Source organism: Onychomys torridus, chromosome 18 (genome assembly GCF_903995425.1).
Source record: "Onychomys torridus chromosome 18, mOncTor1.1, whole genome shotgun sequence".
NCBI lineage: Eukaryota > Metazoa > Chordata > Mammalia > Rodentia > Cricetidae > Onychomys > Onychomys torridus.
The window spans coordinates 53,020,389-53,039,840 of NC_050460.1; the positions used below are offsets into that span (position 1 = coordinate 53,020,389).

General features: G+C 45.5%; 1 protein-coding gene across 1 annotated transcript; it reads right to left on the reverse strand.

Moving 5' to 3' along the window:
- Positions 1 to 4,452: 4,452 nt before the first annotated feature.
- On the reverse strand, positions 4,453 to 19,309 carry Cisd1 (CDGSH iron sulfur domain 1). Its single transcript, XM_036168086.1, has 3 exons — positions 19,137 to 19,309; positions 10,194 to 10,399; positions 4,453 to 5,136 (listed from the first exon to the last, which is right to left on the reverse strand). The coding sequence occupies exons 1-3, from the start codon at positions 19,165 to 19,167 to the stop codon at positions 5,047 to 5,049; spliced, it is 327 nt and encodes a 108-aa protein (XP_036023979.1). The 5' UTR covers positions 19,168 to 19,309; the 3' UTR covers positions 4,453 to 5,046.
- Positions 19,310 to 19,452: the final 143 nt, after the last annotated feature.

Below are 19,452 nucleotides of genomic sequence, written 5' to 3' on the forward strand. Positions count from 1 at the left end.
CTATTACAGATGTTAACTTGAAACTTTCACTGAGTGCTGCTCTAGTCATTAACATTAGTGACCAAAATTTTAAAACTTTTCCCTCAGGGATCAAGAACACTACTGGTGCCAGGCAGTGGTGGCGCACACCTTTAACCCCAGCACTCGGGAGGCAGAGGCAGGTGGATCTCTGTGAGTTCGAGGCCAGCCTGGTCTACAGAGTGAGATCCAGGACAGGCACCAAAACTACACAGAGAAACCTTGTCTCGAACCCCACCCCCAAAGAACACTACTGGCTATTTCCCAAAGCAGATGTCCAAACCACGGGGAAGTAGCCAATGTCAGCTGCTGAAAGTGACCCCCACTTTAGGAGTACACAAGGCCAGGGACTTCAACCAGATGAGTTAAAAAAAAAGAAATCACAAGCAGGGCGGTGGGGACGCCTTTAATCCTAGCACTCGGGAGGCAGAGGCAAGTGGATCTTTGTGAATTCGAGGCCAGCCTGGTATACTGAGCGAGATCCAGGCAAGGAGCAAAGCTACACAGAGAAACCCTGTCTCGAAAAACCAAAAAAAAAAAAAAGAAAAAAAAAAATCACAAAATGTAATTTAGGGTTCTGTGTTGTCAGTACCAGAGGCTGTGCACTAGGTGGCACTCTGAGCCAAGACAGGAGCCAAAAGACTGTGAAATCATCTAGGGTTTGCAGGGTTCTGGGGGAGGTTGCTTTAAGAGTGAAAAATGGATAGACTCAGAAAAGTTCACCATAGGGCTAGTGTGTTGGAAAGACAACTGCTGAGAAATTTAAAGTCACAATGATGAGTTGAACACATGGCTGGACTGTGTCAATACAGATCAAACAAAGATTCTGGAGACACAGCGCTGAGGCAGGAGGATTGGGAGCTCAAGGCCAGGGCTACATAGGGAGACCCTGACTCAAACAACAAACACAAACGAAAACAAAGCCCAAATAAACACAAGAGAAAAGGATTGCCCTACAGGGACGGATGACATAAGAGACTGGATTTCAGAGGGACTGTCAGACTTTCTGAGTTTAATGGATGCTGGGACCTGGAGTACACCTTCCACGCACTTAGACGAGCCTCGCCCAAAAGAGAGAACTCGGGCTTGTGATGGGAACAGTAAAGATACAACTCATTGGGTTGGGGATTTAGCTCAGTGGTAGAGCGCTTACCTAGCAAGTGCAAGGCCTTGGGTTCGATCCTCAGCTCCACAAAAAAAAAAAAAAAAAGATACAACTCATCCCCATAGGTAAGCAAGCAGGTAATGCTGAAAATTATTTTCAATGAAAAATAAAACTGGGGGCCAGTGAGACGGCACAGCATGGAGAGTGCTCGCCACCCCCCACCCCCCACGTACCAATCATGCACACACACAGGAATAATGAATGATAAACTGGTAAATCTATATAACTCTGCTTAACTCACCTGAGGCCTTGTGAAGAATCAACTTCTGGCTGTCCTTAGGAGACAGGATGGAAACACGAGGAACAGTCTTGTCACCAGAGACCTCTCTCTACAGGATCTATCACCAGTGAGGAAGATCCTCAGAACGCAAGGCTGGCCCGGCATTCTCCCAGCACTCGTTTGATGTGAAATGGCTTTCTTGTTGTTCAGGGTTGTGGTGGATAATTATGATCGCCAACTGGACAGGATCAAGAACTGTCTGTCACACACCAGGATCTGTCTGTGACCTGGCTAACAGAGATGGGAAGATCTACCACCCACAGGACGGCACCATCCCATGGCCTGGGGTCCTTGACAAATGAAGAGTGAGTTGAGCACCAATACTCATCTGCTTCCTGACTGTGGATGCCATGTGACCAGCTGCCTCAGTGAAATGTACCCCCAAACTGTTAGGTATTTTTGTCAGACCAAGGAGAAAAGTAACTAATTCCAGATACATAAGAGGTTAACAGTATCCTATTGACCGATGGAAAATCTTATTCATCTCTGTTCTCTACAGTAACCCTGGCGATGTGCAGCTATGTTAATGTGTGCAGTCGCTCTGTGGAACTTTGAGAAACTGTTGTGCTCATGACTGAACCCTGGGCCTTGCAGTGGGAGGCAGGGACTACATCACTGAGCTGACTCCCGGGCCAGACTTCTTAAGCCTGTAATAAACCTGGGCTTTGCTCAATCAGGAAAGGCAGAAACTCATCTTTTGGGAAACTAAAGTCACGCAGCATTGCCCTTGCTTGGGACCCATGGTGGTAAAGGGAGCAGCAAGCCTGAAGCATTGAAGGCAAGGACGAACTTCCCACGAACCTGCACCATGCTGAGCTCACTATCAGATCTGAAACTTAAGTCAAGCATCACACTGCACTGACATCAGCAAACACATTCTAGAACTTGCGATAGGACCTTGGCTTGGTGCAGCTCAGACTTGGTGAGGTTTGCAGAGCAGTTAAAAGGGAACAAGTATATGGCTTCAATCTTCTTATTTTGCAAGAAAATAGCCGGGCAGTGGTGGCACACACCTTTAATCCCAGCACTCTGGGAAGCAGAGGCAGATAGATTTCTGCGAGTTCAAGGCCAGCTGAGAAACCCTGTCTTGAAAAACCAAAAAAAGAGAAAGAAAGAAAAGTACTTAAAGGAACTGATACCGCTACCAACAGTTCATTGAAGGATACTTCAATGCCATAGATGGTGGAATTGAATAAGAAGGAAATTCATGCTGATACTTTTTATTATTATTTTTCCTTCCTTGGTCAAAGTTTGGGGCCCCATGTCTCATATGTCACTTAGCACAATCATGTCTATTGAAAAAGCTGCAAAGTGAGGCATCCCTGCCTGGCAGGGACAGGTCCACCGTGGTGGCTCTGGCATGAGAGTGGCCAAGGTGTTCTGTGTTCAAAGCCAGCCTACGCTCCACAGTAAGGCTCTATCTATCTCTAATACATCAATTGCGTCAACTACCAGAATACACTCTCAAAGACAGCCTACACCACTTATGCTACCACCTGGGGACCTCAGTTAACGTTTATCTTAAGGCCAAATGTCACCGTAATGAATGCAAAAAAAAAAAAACAAAAAACAAAACAAAAAACAAAACAAAACAAAACAAAAAAACCAAAAACAAAAAAACCGTCCAACTGTCTGGAAGCAGCTATGATTTATCAAATAACCCTTATCGTACAATGCCACAACTAAACGCTTATCTTGCCAGTTACATCACAAACTGTGATAGCCAATTATGGGATGCACACCTCTGTCAGACAGATGTCACTGCATCTCTAAGCATGGCCCCTCACGCAGGAAACTCTAAGAGCACTCAAGGCCTCTCTGCAGAAAGTGAGTCCAGGGTGACCATCTTCTAGCTGTCTCCCCTGCCTGGGGAGACAGACACACATTTTATGTTTGTCTAAAATCTGCAAGCAAACCCTGGAAAGGCCAGTTAGTCCAATTTCCCCAATTTAAAGGCTGAGAAACAGGCTGGGGACATAGTTTAGTGAGTGGGTAAGGTGCCTGCTATGGTTTGCATGAAGATTGGAGTCTGGCTCCCCAAACTCCCAAAGTTAGGTGCACTGGAATCTAGTGCTGGGGGTTGGTGGAAGACAGGAGGATCCCTGGGGCTCCTTGGTGAGCCAATGTAGCCAAACTGATGAGACCCAGCAGTGACCTCTGGCCTCCACATGTGACCACATACCCCATACGAACACACACATCCATACACTTGGGCCGAGGAGCCAGAGTGGCTTTGCTGAGGTCAGTAAGTGGTCTAGAGAAGACGCACACTGTTCACCAGGGCTCAGTTAGTCAATGAGGGTGGCACTTGGAGCCTCGTGTGTTCAGGCAGAGCAGCAACTGTGCATAGTAATACTTGTCTTCAAGCCTTGTAAGTTTAAAAGAAGAGGGGGTCCCTTTTATCTTCAAAGGTTGTTCCTTTACTAGCTTGAGCCATGCACTTGATTATTCAGAGTGGGAAATAAGAATGTCCTATGCTTTTGATTGAAACTAGTTATGCTCTGCAAGGCTGTGTGGCCTTTGAGATCAATATACTTGAACATGGGCATCAAATCCCACCAAAGCCTTCAGTCTGCTGCCCTTCTGTTCTTGGGCTTAAGTTCCATAAGACTACATTCTATTTTGTTTTGCTATAAGGATATGTGATATACATGTGTATAATCACATTCACATTGTGTGGTGCACATGTGTGCTCAAATGGAGGCCTGAGGTTGATACCAGTGTCTTCCTTGATAGCTCTCCTGTATTTATTGAGGCAGGGTCTCTTGTTGAATGCAGACCTCCTTGATTCTGGCTAGTCTTGCTCTGGTAATCCTTACCTCTGCCTCCCAAGCATTGGAATTATGGGCAAGCCACCATGCCTGTCTGGCTTTTACATGGACACTTTATCCACAGAGCCACTGCCCTAACATTCTTTGTGACTACTTGGCCGACATCACTGTGGTCTAGATTTCTGCTATTGGTGGATCCATCAAATATCCAGAGATGAAAATAAGGAAGTTGTTGCCCCTTTATTGTTGACCTGGGCGACTTTAAGGAGAAGAACATTCAGTTAATTCTGACTGAAAACATTAGAACACACAAGCTGAATCCATGTCATCACATTGACCACAAGACAGTCAAGGTCATGGCAGGTTTCTCCTATGCTGTAAGAAATCAACACAACTGCATCACACTCCATTAATTTCCAAGGGAACTAAGAAATAAGGTGATTTTTCTTTAAACTTACAATGTACATGATTTTGAGAATAATTTAATATGTTAACCTCAAGATACAACTATATTCTAAGACCATTATTTTAAAGGAACGGATCCTTACAAGACCAAAATAATCCATATATCACAAGGTTGGTTTAGCCTTTCTTTTTTTTTTTTTATCTCCTGCTTCCTTCAATAAATGTGCACCACAATATTCCAATAGCAAGGCTAATGCCATGAATATGAAAGCTGCGATTCGCAAGGTACCAACCACATCTAGAACCCAGGGAGGCCAATCAGACAGAGTGCGTGTCTCATTCATTAATTCTAATTAAATGATCAGGTGACATCACAACACTCCGGGGTGCAGCATTGAAACTGTCCATTAAGTTTCTTTTTTCTTGATGATCAGAGGTCCCACGTTGTCTCCAGTCTCTTCGTTATGTTTTATGTGAGCCCCATCACAGAACGGAAACTAGAAGAGAGAAAGACTGTAAAATGTCTAATCCCCACATCAGTCTGTGCTCAGCAGAGGGTAGCGATGCCAGATGCCCACACATCCTGGCTTCTACTGTTCTTGGCTAGCAAAGGTACTTCATTGAGCAGGAGGGAGAAATGGACAGGGGGATAAAATCCAGATCACTACCCCAATGTCCTGACATCTGGTGATGCACGCTGAAGGCTTTAGCTGTGACTACCTACTGGGTACCGTTCTGGTGACCTATGTCTTTTACCTATTTGTAAATAGGCAAAATTTAAAAAGAAAAATGAGGTGTGTGCTGAGGGCTGAATCCCGGGTTGTGTGCACACTAGGCAGGCACTCTACCCACAATTATGCCCATGGTTCTACTTGTAAGAATTCAAGTTTATTCCACTAAAATCAATTTGTAGTTGTGTGTAATGATGTACATCTGTAATGCCAACACTTGCGAGGCAGAAGGATCAAGAGTTCAAGGCAAGCCTAGGCTGCATGAGATCCTGTTTCAAAAAAACAAAAGAAAAATCACTTTGCTTACGACCCCTATGTCAACCATCTTCGCAGCAATCTTGGCCCCAGTTTTTCCCATTTTGCTCGCCCCTGAGCCGCCAGTATTTCCCCCTCTAATGCAGTTCATTTTGAAGGGTCCCATGGAGACATTTTTTTTCTGGAAATGTGATTATAAATTTCCAATGTTCATTCATTTTTACTAATTCCACATCATAGGTATAACTGACATTTTTGTGTCTGGTGGTAGAGGGACAAGCTAATCTCTGTCACTGTTTTCCAAAGGACACAGTTTTGCTTTCTCTGTGCTTACAACACAGACCAGGGAGCCCCTGAGTCCTGGCAGACTTCATTTTTTTTTTTTTTAAATGGTTTTTCAAGACAAAGTTTCTCTGTGTAGCTTTGGAGCCTATCCTGGATCTCACTCTGTAGACCAGGCTAGCCTGGAACTAAAAAAAAATCCACCTGCCTCTGCCTTCAGTACTGGGATTAAAGGCCTGGCCAGACTTCATTTTTTTTAATTAATTTTATTTTATGCGTTATGGCTATTTTGTATCCATGTACATCAATGCATCATGTGTATGCAGTGTCCATGAAGACCAGAAGAGGGTGTCAGATTCCTGGAACTGGAGATACAGACTGTTGTGAGCTTCCACATGTGTACTGGGAACAGGAAATGGCAGTTCAGGGTCTTAACAGTGGAGGAAGAGTATTCCTGGGGTGTGCTGTTGGACTACTTACAACAGCCTATTCTTGATTCTTCCTGAGGCCCATATCTACTTCATTCCCTCCTGTCTCCGTGAGCCCTGTCTCCCATTTGCTCTTCCCTCCTATCTCCCGTCTGCTCTCACCCACAGAAGCTCAAACTGGTAGCACTTGATTTTTGGGAACATAGGCTTTCACCAACTTGGACACAGAGTTTTAATTATTCTGTTGAAACGGCAGCAAAAGGTCAGCTGCTAATTGCTTAATCCAAGAGTCTCGCCATCACTGCCCACTCACCTGGCCGTGCTGACAGGCCAGCTCAGCACCAAAGCTGGGAAACTCTCCTTCCCACTCTGCCGCTCTGTCTTTACTTCTCCCCCAGGGCCTGCCCTATCTGACTGCGCTGTCCAAACGCAGAACATTCTTTGAGATTTCATCTCCGATAATTATTGCGTCGCCTTGACTCACCAGTTCTGCTGGCCTCTGCTGCCACTGTGCCCCTAAGTCAGGACCACTGACTGCTGCTGCACATTTCTTCTCAACCCTCACCTCAAACCCACTCTTTGCAATTCAACTCTTAAGCTCTGTTGGGGAAACACTAGCTTTTCAAACTGAATTCCTTGTATCTGTTAAAGATTGCCCCTTTAAACCACATGCTAAGATGCAGTAGTTTCTTCCCCAGTCTCCCTGACTAGTCAGTCCCTGCTAGGGCTGGAGAGACATCAGTGGTTAAGTGTGAGCTGCTCTTCCAGAGGACCTGAGTTTGGTTCCTAGTACCCATGTCAGGTAGCTCACAACTGCCTATAACTCTAGTTCCAGGGGGACCCAACTCTGTGGGTACCCATACGCATGCACATACTAATAAAAAGAAGTCTTTTTTAAAAAGTCACTGTTTTTCGCTGATCCTGTTCATTTCTCTCCATTTCCACAGCCAGCATCCTACTGTAAGTTACATCTGAAAGACCCATGGCCCAAACCATGAGGCAAAGTTTTCACACTGGTTCTCCTCATGGACTCATCCCTGGAGGGCCTGAGCCTTCCTTCACTCACCCCTTTTCCTCATGACTGCTTTCTTGCACATTTTGAGAAAGCACTGCTACCATGTGGATGCTGGGAATTGAACTCAGGGCCTCTGGAAGAGCAGCCAGTGCTCTTAACCTCTGAGCCATCTCTCCAGCCCCGCTAATACTTGCATATGCTTATGCACATGCCTCCCACTTTCTAGAGGCAGTCGAATTCTCAGACAATTTAGCCCACTGCATAAGCACTCACATTTATTTGTGCACCGGAATCACACAGACAGGGCTCACCAGGGACACCAATGCTGGCATGGGAGCAGGGGTACCCAGTGAGCAGTTTTAGGAATTTACATTTAACATCACTGACTGGAGAGCTACTGTGACTGGGGGAAACTCTCCATTTTTATTTCCTAAAGTTTAGCCGGGGGGTGGTGGTGGTGGGGCACGCCTGTAATCCCAGCACTCGGGAGGCAGAGGCAGGCGGATCTCTGTGAGTTCGAGGCCAGCCTGGTCTACAGAGTGAGTTCCAGGACAGGCTCCAAAGCTACAGAGAAACCCTGTCTGGAAAAACAAAAACAAACACAAACAAACAAACAAACAAACAAACAAGAATGGAGCCTATGTACGCATACTTTTCCTTTTAAAACAAGTCTAGACTACTGAGCACCAAGAGATTATGTCCTAGTAGCTCCAGGAGCACCTACTGTTCACATTCCATGTCCACACCAGGCCATTGTAGGACACAGTGACATCTGTTAATCTGTGTTCACTGGACCACACAACGCCAAGCTACGAGACGTGCTTACTGAAACACAGTTCCTCGGGACTGTGATGGAGGATGAAGGCAGGAGGAGCAGAACAGGAGAGGGTACCAGTGTGCTGAAAGGGGAACTCTTAGGGATAGAAATGACACCAGTAAGAGGTGACAAGGAGGAGGGCAGGGAGAACAGGGAGGGGGATGGCAAAGTATGACGAGAGATATATATATACACATATGTGTGTATGTGTGTGTGTGTGTGTGTGTGTGTGTGTGTGTGTGTGTGTTCATGAAAATGGTACAGTGGCCGGGCAGTGGTGGTGCACACCTTTAATCCCAGCACTCGGGAGGCAGAGCCAGGTGGATCTCTGTGAGTTCAAGGCCAGCCTGGTCTACAGATTGAGATCCAGGAAAGGCACCAAAACTACACAGAGAAACCCTGTCTCGAAAAACCAAAAAAAAAAAAAAAAAAAAAAAAAAAAAACAAAGAAAAAAAAGAAAAAGAAAATGGTACAGTGAAGCCCATTTCTTAGCATGCTAACTAAAGAAAACTAAAATATGTACACATCCCCCCTCCCACCCACAACAGGGCTGGAGAAAGGGCTCAGCAGTTAAGAGAGAGTGTGTGTGTGTGTGTGTGTGTGTGTGTGTGTGTGTTCTGCTCCTGAAGAAGATCGAGTTTGAATCCCAGCTCCCAGCACTCTTGGGCACCTTGTAACTAACTGTAACTCAAGCTCCAGCGGGGATCTGATGCCTCTGGCCTGTGCAGGTATTGGAGCTCATGTGATCATATCAACACATACACATGCATGTACACATGTGTGTGCACACATATGCACGTGCATGCACACACATGTATACACATACACACACGCACACACAAAATGGTATTAAAAACTAAAAAATAATAAGATAAAATATTCCTCCAAACACACTTTCTACTAGGTCTTACATAGCCCCTTCCATGTTTATGACAAGATCCATGATAGCATTCCCCACTGTAGTAAGCCTCTAACAGACTGCAATTTCAGAAAATAGTACTTTAAATTATGTGGGTTGTTTTTGTTTTTGTTTTTTTTTTAATCTAGGGACCAAACTCACGGCTTCTGGTAAGCTCTCTACCACTGCCTATACCCCCAGCTCAACATGCCATGACCTTGGAAATTAAGCTTTGTAACTTCATTTTCCACGAATATGAACAGCAGCACATCCAGTGTTAGCATGTTGGGCCTTTCGGGACAGCTGGAATTCTGACGTCACCCAGTGCATCACCCTGTCCACGTCTAGAGCCTGCAGGCGTCATTTCCATCTGACAGACAGAATTCTCATCACAGCAAGTGGGTTTTAATGGATTCAATACAGCCAGGTATTTAATTACGGGAACTGCAGCTAGACGAAGGCTTAGGATATTACCAGGAAGAAATCTAAGCCAGGTGAGGTGCTGCACACCTATAATCCATACTCAGGAGCCAAAAAGGAAGACGGGCACCAGTGCAGGGCTACCCTGGCTCCAAGGGGCCTCTGCAGCTTCACAGGCTACCCAGCAAGATCCTGTCTCACACACAAACTTTGCTCAGTCAGTTTCTCATTGCACTTAGGCTGTGGAATTTCCTCCCGAGATCCCCTTGGGGAAGAATTCCCAAGAGAAAATCGAAGACATTTTCCTTCATCTTTGGGGAAGCAAAAAAAAAAAAAAAAAAAAAAACCAAACCAAAAAAACAAAAAACAAAAAAAACACCCAAAACCAAAACCACTGATGGTTAACCCAGTTTAATTCCTTGAGGGTCTGATGGAATTTCACTGCATGGCAGCTGTATGTATATTTGAGAAAACATATTCCACAGCGGTATGGAAAGCTGTGTGTGCTGAGGCAAGCCTGCAATCCTGGCACTTGAGACAGAGGCAGGAAGGTGGCAAGTCTGAGGCTAGTCTGAGCTCCCTGGCCAGAGCCTGTGTCCGGCAAACAGAATGCAGGGTGTGGAAACCAGGGAGGACCGGACTCCACAGAAGCATGGAGGAGGAGCTTCGCCACCAGCCTGCACAAGGGCCCACTGGTGCACACTCACCTTTTTGGACCTCCAGCAGCGGCAGTACACGGCCTTATCGCCCAGGTCCTCCATGTCGAAGGCGTGCACCACCTTGGGGTTGTCTTTCTGGACGTGAAGGTTCACCATACCTTTGGAACGAGTATCCTTAACGTAGAACTTTTTGTAAGCCAGGTAACCAAGAGCAGCTGTCCCAGCAGCAAAGGTCACCGCTGCGATCCACTCAACTGCAACAGGCAAGGGAGGAAGGGACCGTCAGAGGCAGTAGAGCTCACGCGGCCTGACAAGCATCATTTTTAAAAGCACATCCATTTCTTATACATGGGTAGGTGGCATGTGCTCATCACAGCACACGCTGAGGTCAGAGGGCAACTTCTGGGAGTTGGTTCTCTTCCTCCATTGCGTGGGTCCTAGGAATCGAACTCGGTTTACAAGCATGGTAGAAAGCACCTGTACCCGCTGAGCCATCCTGCCAGTCTGATAACGATTTTCTTTTTCTTTTCTTTCTTTTTTTTTTTTGACCAAACAAATGTAACGTCTTTGCATTGTTAACAAAAGCAGTAGGAAAAATACGTAACACATCTTAAAACAATATTCCACATCACGCCTTTTGTTTGGACAGGTGGTTTAGGCCAAACAAATAAAACTGAAGGCAGCTCCTGGGCCTTCTTCCCTCCCTCCATTTTTCCTTCTCCCTCATTCCTTCCCTGAGTCTCCTACAGCTGAGATCTATGACCTTGACCCTCCTGCCTCCACACTCAGTAATGTGCTAACTGTCTTGTGCCACCACATCCAGGCTTCTGGCATGCTAGTCAAGCATTACCAACTCCTGGATATTTAGGCCTGGCTTTCAAAAGCAGAAATGGCCGGGTGGTGGTGGCGCACACCTTTAATCCCAGCACTCAGGAGGCAGAGCCAGGCGGACCTCTGAGTTCGAGGCCAGCCTGGTCTACAGATCGAGATCCAGGACAGGCTCCAAAGCTACACAGAGAAACCCTGTCTCGAAAAACAAAACAAACAAAAAAAAAGTATAAGTGATTTTGCAAAGTGTATGCAGAAATTCTAAGAACGGTGAGGCTCTGTGGGTGACGGTGGTGGCTTTTCCTGGGTCCTCACCCTCTGAATGATAATGATTTTCAATGTTAATAAATGACCCAAACACAGTGGTGTAGAGTTCTTTTCTCAAGGCGTTCCATCGCTCTCCCTAATGTAGATGTGATTTTACTACTGAGTGGACAGCTAAGTTAATATAGAAGAGGGAAAAGCAATGAGTATTTTCCCTTCTCTAAGACAGAAAAGAGAAAGCAAAGCTTGATAATCTTTCAAGTGCTCATCAACATTTTCAGTAGCACCTGTGCCTGCAAGTACCTACTGCTCAAAGAAGAAAACAAAACCTGAAAAAGAGATTCAGGTTATAAACCAAACAGAAAGACCAGGAGGTGATGGCACTCATTAGCAAAAGGAGTTCACTTAAACATCAAAATCCCGCAGTGGCTTTCAAATGCTTTAATTTACCAAAACCCAGTGCACCTCGACATTAACACAAATAGAACCAGATCTAGACAAGACAAAGAAAGACCTGTAAGCACTCCCCCCACCCCCCAATCACTGAGCATCCCCAGGATCTGCCTGGCAGGGATGGTTCTAGGTCTGAAGTTATTCAAAGGCTACCAAAATCTACAAATTGCTTTCTCACTAAAATACAAAGCAGACTGTAATAGTCTCATATCAAACATTCAATAAATTCTTCATTTCTATTTTCTTTCTGAATTTCCTAAAACTTCATTTTAAGGAAAATGTTATTCTATTTCCCAATAATAATAAAAAATTGTTGGACTAACAGGCCATGTATTTATTCCTTCTGCATCCAAGGACTCCTTAGAAACCCAAGTGCTTAGCAGCCACCTCGGCTCCAGGCAGTGACAGCAGAAGCCAAGTTCAGCATTATCTGGTTGCCCTTAGCCTCAGGAGAGAGTTGTCTAGTCCCAGCATGGAGGGGCTGCAGGAAGAAGTCGATCGGGGTCAGGATAAACACACTGGGCTGTTTCCTAGCACTTCCTCGGCCAGGTCTTCAGTGTCTGAAATGAGTTCCCAGACTATCAAATAAAGCCCTAGGGAGATAAGTACAAAAACATTTTATTGCCAAACACAACCCCATGGGCATAGTGGACCCCAGGATGCTTCTGTTTTCCTGTCTCACAGTGGGACAGATCTGATGACATCTACACAGACCAAAACTAGAGCACAATCCTTTTCTCTTTCCTTCCTTCTTTCTTTCTTTTCTTTCTTTTTTTCAAGACAGGGTTTTTCTGTGTAGCCTTGGCTGTCCTGGAACTCACTCAGTAGACCGGGCTGGCCTCAAACTCAGAGATCTGCCTGCCTCTGCCTCCCAGGTTCTGGGATTAAGGGCATGCTGGAGCTCAGTCCTAACAGCTTCACATAAAGAGCCCTCACACCCATCCCAACTCCATGGATCATGGACTCTATTTGCAACTACAGAAGCATTTTTCTCTGTAGAATCCACCCCAGGTCATTTCCATTTCTTCTTGCTAGAGCACCTAGAATAAACATTAACTGGTATTCTGTTATACCCAGGTGCCACCTGACCAACGATCACCTGACAACTTCAAACCTTTGACCTCCTCAGGAATTTTTCTCTTTTTACAGCACTGGGAACTGACTAAGGCTTCCAGTATTCTAGGCAAATGTTCTGCCTCTGAGATGCATCTCCAGCCGTTCAGAATGTTTTCTAACTACACATTTTGTGTAAATTTCTTTTGAACTTCAGTGTTCAAGCAGGGCTGAAATTTATTTCAATTTGCCGGACTCCCATCCCCTTTGATGAATAGTTCAGGAAGTAGCTGCAGGTAGCTATACCCAATGCGAAGTCACTCACAATTCAGACGGAAGAGTTTGAGGTCAACCTTAGCTAGACATTGAACCCTGTCTCAAAAGATGAAAACCTCAATTTCATAGTGTCTGCTGACATGTAAGAGGTACTCAAAAGGAAGTTATAACTCCTCTTCTAAATTAGGTTAACACAGCTCCTTGAATATTGTGATCTTAGTTCTTTTTTTTTTTTTTTCCGGAATTTAATTTTGCAGGTAAATTACCCCACCCGATACCTATTTGCTGTAATGGATTTCAGGCTCCTTCTCCTGAGAAGTTTTTTCATATTTATTTTAATGATCCCCACAAACTTCAAATGTCCTGAGATTCGTAGAACAACTGGCTGGCATTAATTTGGTTCAAGGTATGAAACATTCCTCTAGTCTCCTTTTTCCTATTACTATATTAACATATAGGGTGACATTAGAAAACAAACCCCAAATAAACTTTTACCTTCTCCAGAATTTTTTTGACCAGGGAAGAAATGAAAGAGGAACGGGCACGGAAAAGCAGCCATACCATAGACGTCACGGCTGACGCACACCCTCGGTACTCGAGGGTGTCTGTCCCATGGGACTCAACACTAAGGCTCTGTGACCAAAGGGCCAGCAAGGGCACTGACCGCCCAGTGTAACAGTATCATATGCGGGCTACAGAAACAGCGCTGGAGTCACGTCAAGTGAGTGTTAGACTCACAGAGCTACATCAGGCCTTAGAGGGGAAAGTTCTATTCTTCTTTCTTCCCAAACTCTAATTTCTAATCTCATTAGGAACAGATTGCTACTTTCCAGGCAGAAGAAAAATGTTGCTATTTTATTCTATTACTGCAGCTTCAATCAGTTTTTTTTTTTTTCTTTTTCTTTTTTTTTTTTTTCTTCTCTGGCAAAAAGTGGCAAACACCTCTGGCAAGTCCAGGGCAAAGAAGGAAAAGGGGGAAGTAGAGAGACAGATAAAAACGATTCAAATGCCAGCCTGGAGGAGGAAGAATCAGAGAGTACGCAAATAACACAACCCAAGAACACTCAGAGCATGGCAGAAGCCTGTCTCAGAATTAGTAACTGTCAGGCTGGAGTCCCTCATCTGCCATCCGAGGCTGAGTGCCTGTTGGGGTATCTCTTCACACTCAGAGCATGGCAGGGCTGGTCTGAAGTTCACTCACAACTGCAGAGACAACACAGGACTCTGATCTGTTCTCTGCTGCCTCCTTTCAGACTGTGAGCCCTTTCCTGCCTCCGCCAGGGCAAAATCCTCTTTCCTTTGCTAGATACAGTTCATAAGGGTGGGCTGTTCCTGTAGATCCACCAAACCTGTTTTCTTCTACATAAACACCATTAAAGGAAGATTAGAGCCAGGCAACAGGACAACACAATCTCTGCTTCCTCGTGTGCCTCGGGTCTGCTTTACAGTCTCTGGTTTCTCTTGGACGTGCTCCTAAACCCACAGCCCTCTTTATGACTGATCCCTCAGATATGCCTTACTGGGAGGGTTAATTTGCCTGGACTGAGAAATCTCACCCTTCTTTTTCCTTCAGACTAGTTTCTGCCTAAAGGACCTTCACCTACCCACTACCACCAACTGCCACAGAACCGGAATGTGCGTGGGTCAGGAGAGGGGGAGGGGCCCTGTGCTGAAACCAAACCTTCTGTGAGTGATGGTTTTTTCCCTCAAGATTTGGTACATGTGGCGTCAACAACAAGGGAGCACTATACAGTGATGGATGAGCAATTCACCTTGATTTTCATCTGTCCCTTCCATGGCCTCAGTGTTCTTATACCAGATAGCTTTTTCTAGACCCGTTTTTAGACCTGAGATCTACTTCTCAGACTCAGAAAACAAGAAAGCATCAGTCAGCTAGGGGCACCTCAGGCACCCATAGGGATGCACAGGGTTACTCTTTCCCATTCCAGAAAACATCCACCAAAATCAACAGCTCTTATTTCAGCTCCAGCTCGGAATCCCACTGCTCATTATCTGCTTACTATTTTCTTGGTGTGACCTGTACATTCTTTTGCAGAAAAAAAAAAAATCCTTTAAATAACTTTCCAAAATTCATGGAAATAGAAAATATCATCCTGACTGAGGTAACTCAAACCCAGAAGGACAAACACGGTATGTAGTCACTCAAAAGTGGATACTAGATATAAAGCAAAGAACAATCAGACTGCAACCCACAGAACCAGGGAGGCTACATAGCAGGGGAGACCCTAGGATGACTGTGGCTTAGAATAAGTTTTGGTTTTACTCAATCACTGGGCAAGCCTCAGTGAAACATTTCACTATTAGGATTAAGAATTTGTACTGTATCAAACCGATAATAGAAAAATAAATAAATAAAAATGAAAAAAAAAACCTTTCCAAAACTCGAGAAACTTATTGAATTAATATATTGTGATAGAATGAACTGGAAAAATATAAAGGACTCTGAAGAAAGTAAGGATATAAATAAAGAGTATAAACAGATGGTCCAGCATTGGTTATGTGCTTGTGATGACCCGGGCTTGCAGTGGATAACATAGCACATGAAAACACATAAATCCCTCTTTACAACCTGTGGACAGGACCAAGTAAGAAAATGTACAAGAGAAAAGCAGGGCAAGGCCTCGAGCCGGCAAGAGGGCTCAGAGGGTACAGGTGCCTGCTGCCAAGTCTGTCTTCCTGAGTTTCATTCCTGATCCACACGATGGGAGGAGAGAGAATAACGCCCGTTAAGTTGTCCTCTGAGATTCACCCAAGTGCTGTGACCTTTGACCTCCCTCCCCTCGAACTCATACAAAGTAAGTAATTTATTAAACAAGAATTTTGATTTAAGAGGCTGGTAGGATAGCTCTGTGAGTAAAGGCACTTGCAGGAAAAGCCACATCACCTGAATTCTGTTCATGTGACCCACAAGACTGAAGGAGAGACTATAGAGCTGTCCTCTGATCTCTACTCTGCTCAGCAGCAGACCTCTGAGTCTGAGGCCAGCCTAGTCTACACAGGGAGTTCCAGGCCAGCCAGGGTTAATAGAGAGAGACCCTGACTTAAATAAAGAAACAAACAAAACAAATAAAAACAAGCATTGGGGTTGGGGATTTAGCTCAGTGGTAGGCAAGCGCAAAGCACTGGGTTAGATCCTCAGCTCAAAAACACCAAAAACAAAAAACCAAGCATTGGCAACAAGATAGCACAGAGCCTGGAGAGAATGACTTTCTTTAGTCAGCCTGTGGGAATGGAAGGGCAAAGGGCGACAGCTGGCTCTGTGAGGTGTAGAGGCATTAAGACCAGGAGGAGTTCAGAAAGGCCAGCTACAGGGCAAGAGGAAGAATCATGAGACTGCACACGTGGGCATCGAAGGCCACTTTCCAGAAACCATAATGAGCTCCCTGGTACTTGTCCAAACTATCTCACACTGACTATGGGGAGGGTCTCAAGTCCATCACTTTTCTGCATTGCCCCTCTCTAACTCCAGTCCTGGTTTGATACCCATTTAGTTTCATTAACCACCTTCCCTCTGGACCACAGGCTTTCCATCCTCAATGTAAAGAATTCTGCAAGCATAGACATTCTCCCCCCACCCTTAATTTTTTTTTTTTTTTTGAGATAGTCATGTTACATAGCCCAAGCTGGCCTCCAACTCTTGATTCTCCAGAAGGCTGGGATAGCAGGTATATTGCAAGCACACCTGGTTGTAAATCAGTATTTTATTTTTCAACTAAAAACCAGTAGGCATGTTAACTCTGAAGGTCCAAGGTGTGGCTCAGTTGGTACACTGCTTGCTTTGTTCCACAAAGCCCTGCATAAAATCCACAGTACCAAATAAACTGGGTGTGATATTGCATACCTACAATCCCAGTACCCAAGAGGTTAGAGGAAGAAGGATCAGGAGTTCACAGTGATTTTCTGCTATTATAGCAAGTTAGAAGTCAGCCTGAGTTACACACTAGACTCTATACAAAACAAACAAACAAACCACAACAGTTTCACAACATACAAGAAGTAAACATTAAAAGGAATATTGCAAGGGCTGGAGAGATGGTTTAGAAGTTGAGAGCATAGGCTGCTTTTCCAGAGAAGCAGGGCTCCATCCCCAGCACCCATGTGCCTGGAACACCAGTTCCAGGGTAATTGACTGACATCCTCTTCTGGCCTCCATGGGCGCTTCATGCACACCATATACCAAAATACAAACAGCCAAAACACTCATACATAAAGTAAATAAATCTTAAAAAGGGAGGGGATTTATTTCTAAGGCAATCTACATTCCAACTTTGAGGGGGAAGGAGCTGGTAGAGGAAGCTTGCAAAGCCTTTGGGACCCTTCCCATGGTCTTCATAATGATCTCTCTGTCTTCCCTATTTTTAAAAAGTTACCCCATATAACAAAGGCGAGGACTTCAAGTTGAAGCTAACTAACTGGGGGTTTCCCCAAGAGGTTTCATATTCCGTAGATAATGGTAAACTAATGGAGACTTACCTCTGAGCTTCCTTGTGCCCACAAATGAAGCAAAACCAAAACCTTATCTTTTGACTGCAGGAAAGACTAGTCTGCAAATGGTGACAGGTCCTTGGGGTTCACTTTCCTTTTCAACAGCACACTATCTAAATCATGGTCTGGTATCTGCTTCTACCATATGATCCCAGATTTCAAACAAAAACATATTTCGCAATCTCTTGGCTCACCTCACATATGTGCAACAGTGTTCCTACAAAATTAAAACAACTGCACCACAAATCACATGAGGATTTTATTTTGTGCAACAGTCTTACTGCCAAGAGCATTGTTCTTTCAGGTGTGGTGGCACAGGCCTACAGTCTCAGCAGTGGAGAGGTTGACACAGGAAGATTTTGAGTTCAAGGCTAGCCTGGGCTACAAAGAAAGACTATGATTCAAAAAAAAAAAAACCACCCAACAAAACAACAAAAACAAACAAACGTCCAACAGCAAACAAAACAAAAACCCCAGATTTTAAAAACCATAAAGAAAATTTAAACTCACCAAAGTGCATGCATTTAAAGGAGTCCCAAGATGGCTATCCTTTGGAGTAAATTTTGCAAAAGAACTGTGTTTAGTAACTTTAAAATGTTTGGTCATTGGCATGATGGCTCAGTGGGGAGAGGTGCCTGCTGCCAAGCCTGATAACCTGAGTTTGATCCCTGGGACTCACATGGTGGGAGAGAATCAACTCCTTACGAGTTCTCCTCTTACTTCCATATGAGCCATGGCACCAGGGACACTCACGCAAATAAATGTTAAAAAAATAAAAATATAAGCTTTTCTCCCTCTTACCTGACAAGTCAGTTTCACTGACATACGGTAGAACCTTCCGGCATATAGAACCTAACTACTACAAAACTGAGGTCCAAGTTAGGAATGGTTACAGAATTGAGCACTATAGACAATCGTCAGTATTTGCTGAATGAATCAATGGGGCTCGTAATTAACTTTTTCCTTTCCTCAACTAAGGTTGAGGTAACCAAACCCTGGGGTGTGGCATTTTATACCTGGGCAGAGTCTATCACGCATATCGCTCAGCTTGTGGTCAATTTGAACAGTTTATCACCTTACACTAGCCAAGTTTCACAAATTCCCTAAATTTCAGCCAGATTTCTTCAAAACACCGTTTTCAAAGCTTTGGGAAGAAGTCTACTTCAGTTGTTTCTTGGACCACTGCCATCAGTGGCCTGATGCAAGGTGCGAAAGAAACTGGGAAACTGAAGACCCTCGCTCGCATTGGGTTTCTTCACCTTGGATCACAAAGCCAGCAAAATATCTACGACATGACCATTCCCGGACGCTGCCAGGGTCGGAGGGAGCTGCCAGTTTCCCCACACCACCACCTCTCGGTGCCCTGGGGAAGGGAGGGGGGGACGACGACGACTGAGGGACAGAGGATTTTGGGGGTGGACCGTCCCCCGCTAGCCTGGTAGCCTGGTTGCGCACATCGCGGCTGGCTGGGGAAGCGGTCCAGGGGCCGGGATGCCGGCCCGCACCAGCATCCGGCAACCCGCGAGCTCCGGGCAGGCCTGCGCCTGCCCTTGTGCAGGTCAAGGTGACAGTCCGGATAGGGGTAGCGGGGACCGGCCGCGGGCGGCTCACCTCGCAAAGAGGAGTCGCTGCTGATGCCCATGGTGCGGGCAGCGGGAAGGCCGTGGTAGGACCGCGCGGGCGAGCGCTGGGGACCGCGGAGACCCGGGCAGGACGCAACCTCCGGGCCCACTCACAGCCACTGCGCAGGCGCCGCGGCAAGCTGGCCAGCGCGTGTGAGGGCGCGCCGGTAGAGTCGCGCATGCGCGGCGGCCCGAACCCGGAGGACCGGTGAGGATTTGACAGCCGCGGGACAGCCCCAGGCGCCAAGGTGGAGACTGCGTCTGCGCTGGCCCGGCGAGCGAGCCTCTATCCAGGCCGGCTTTTA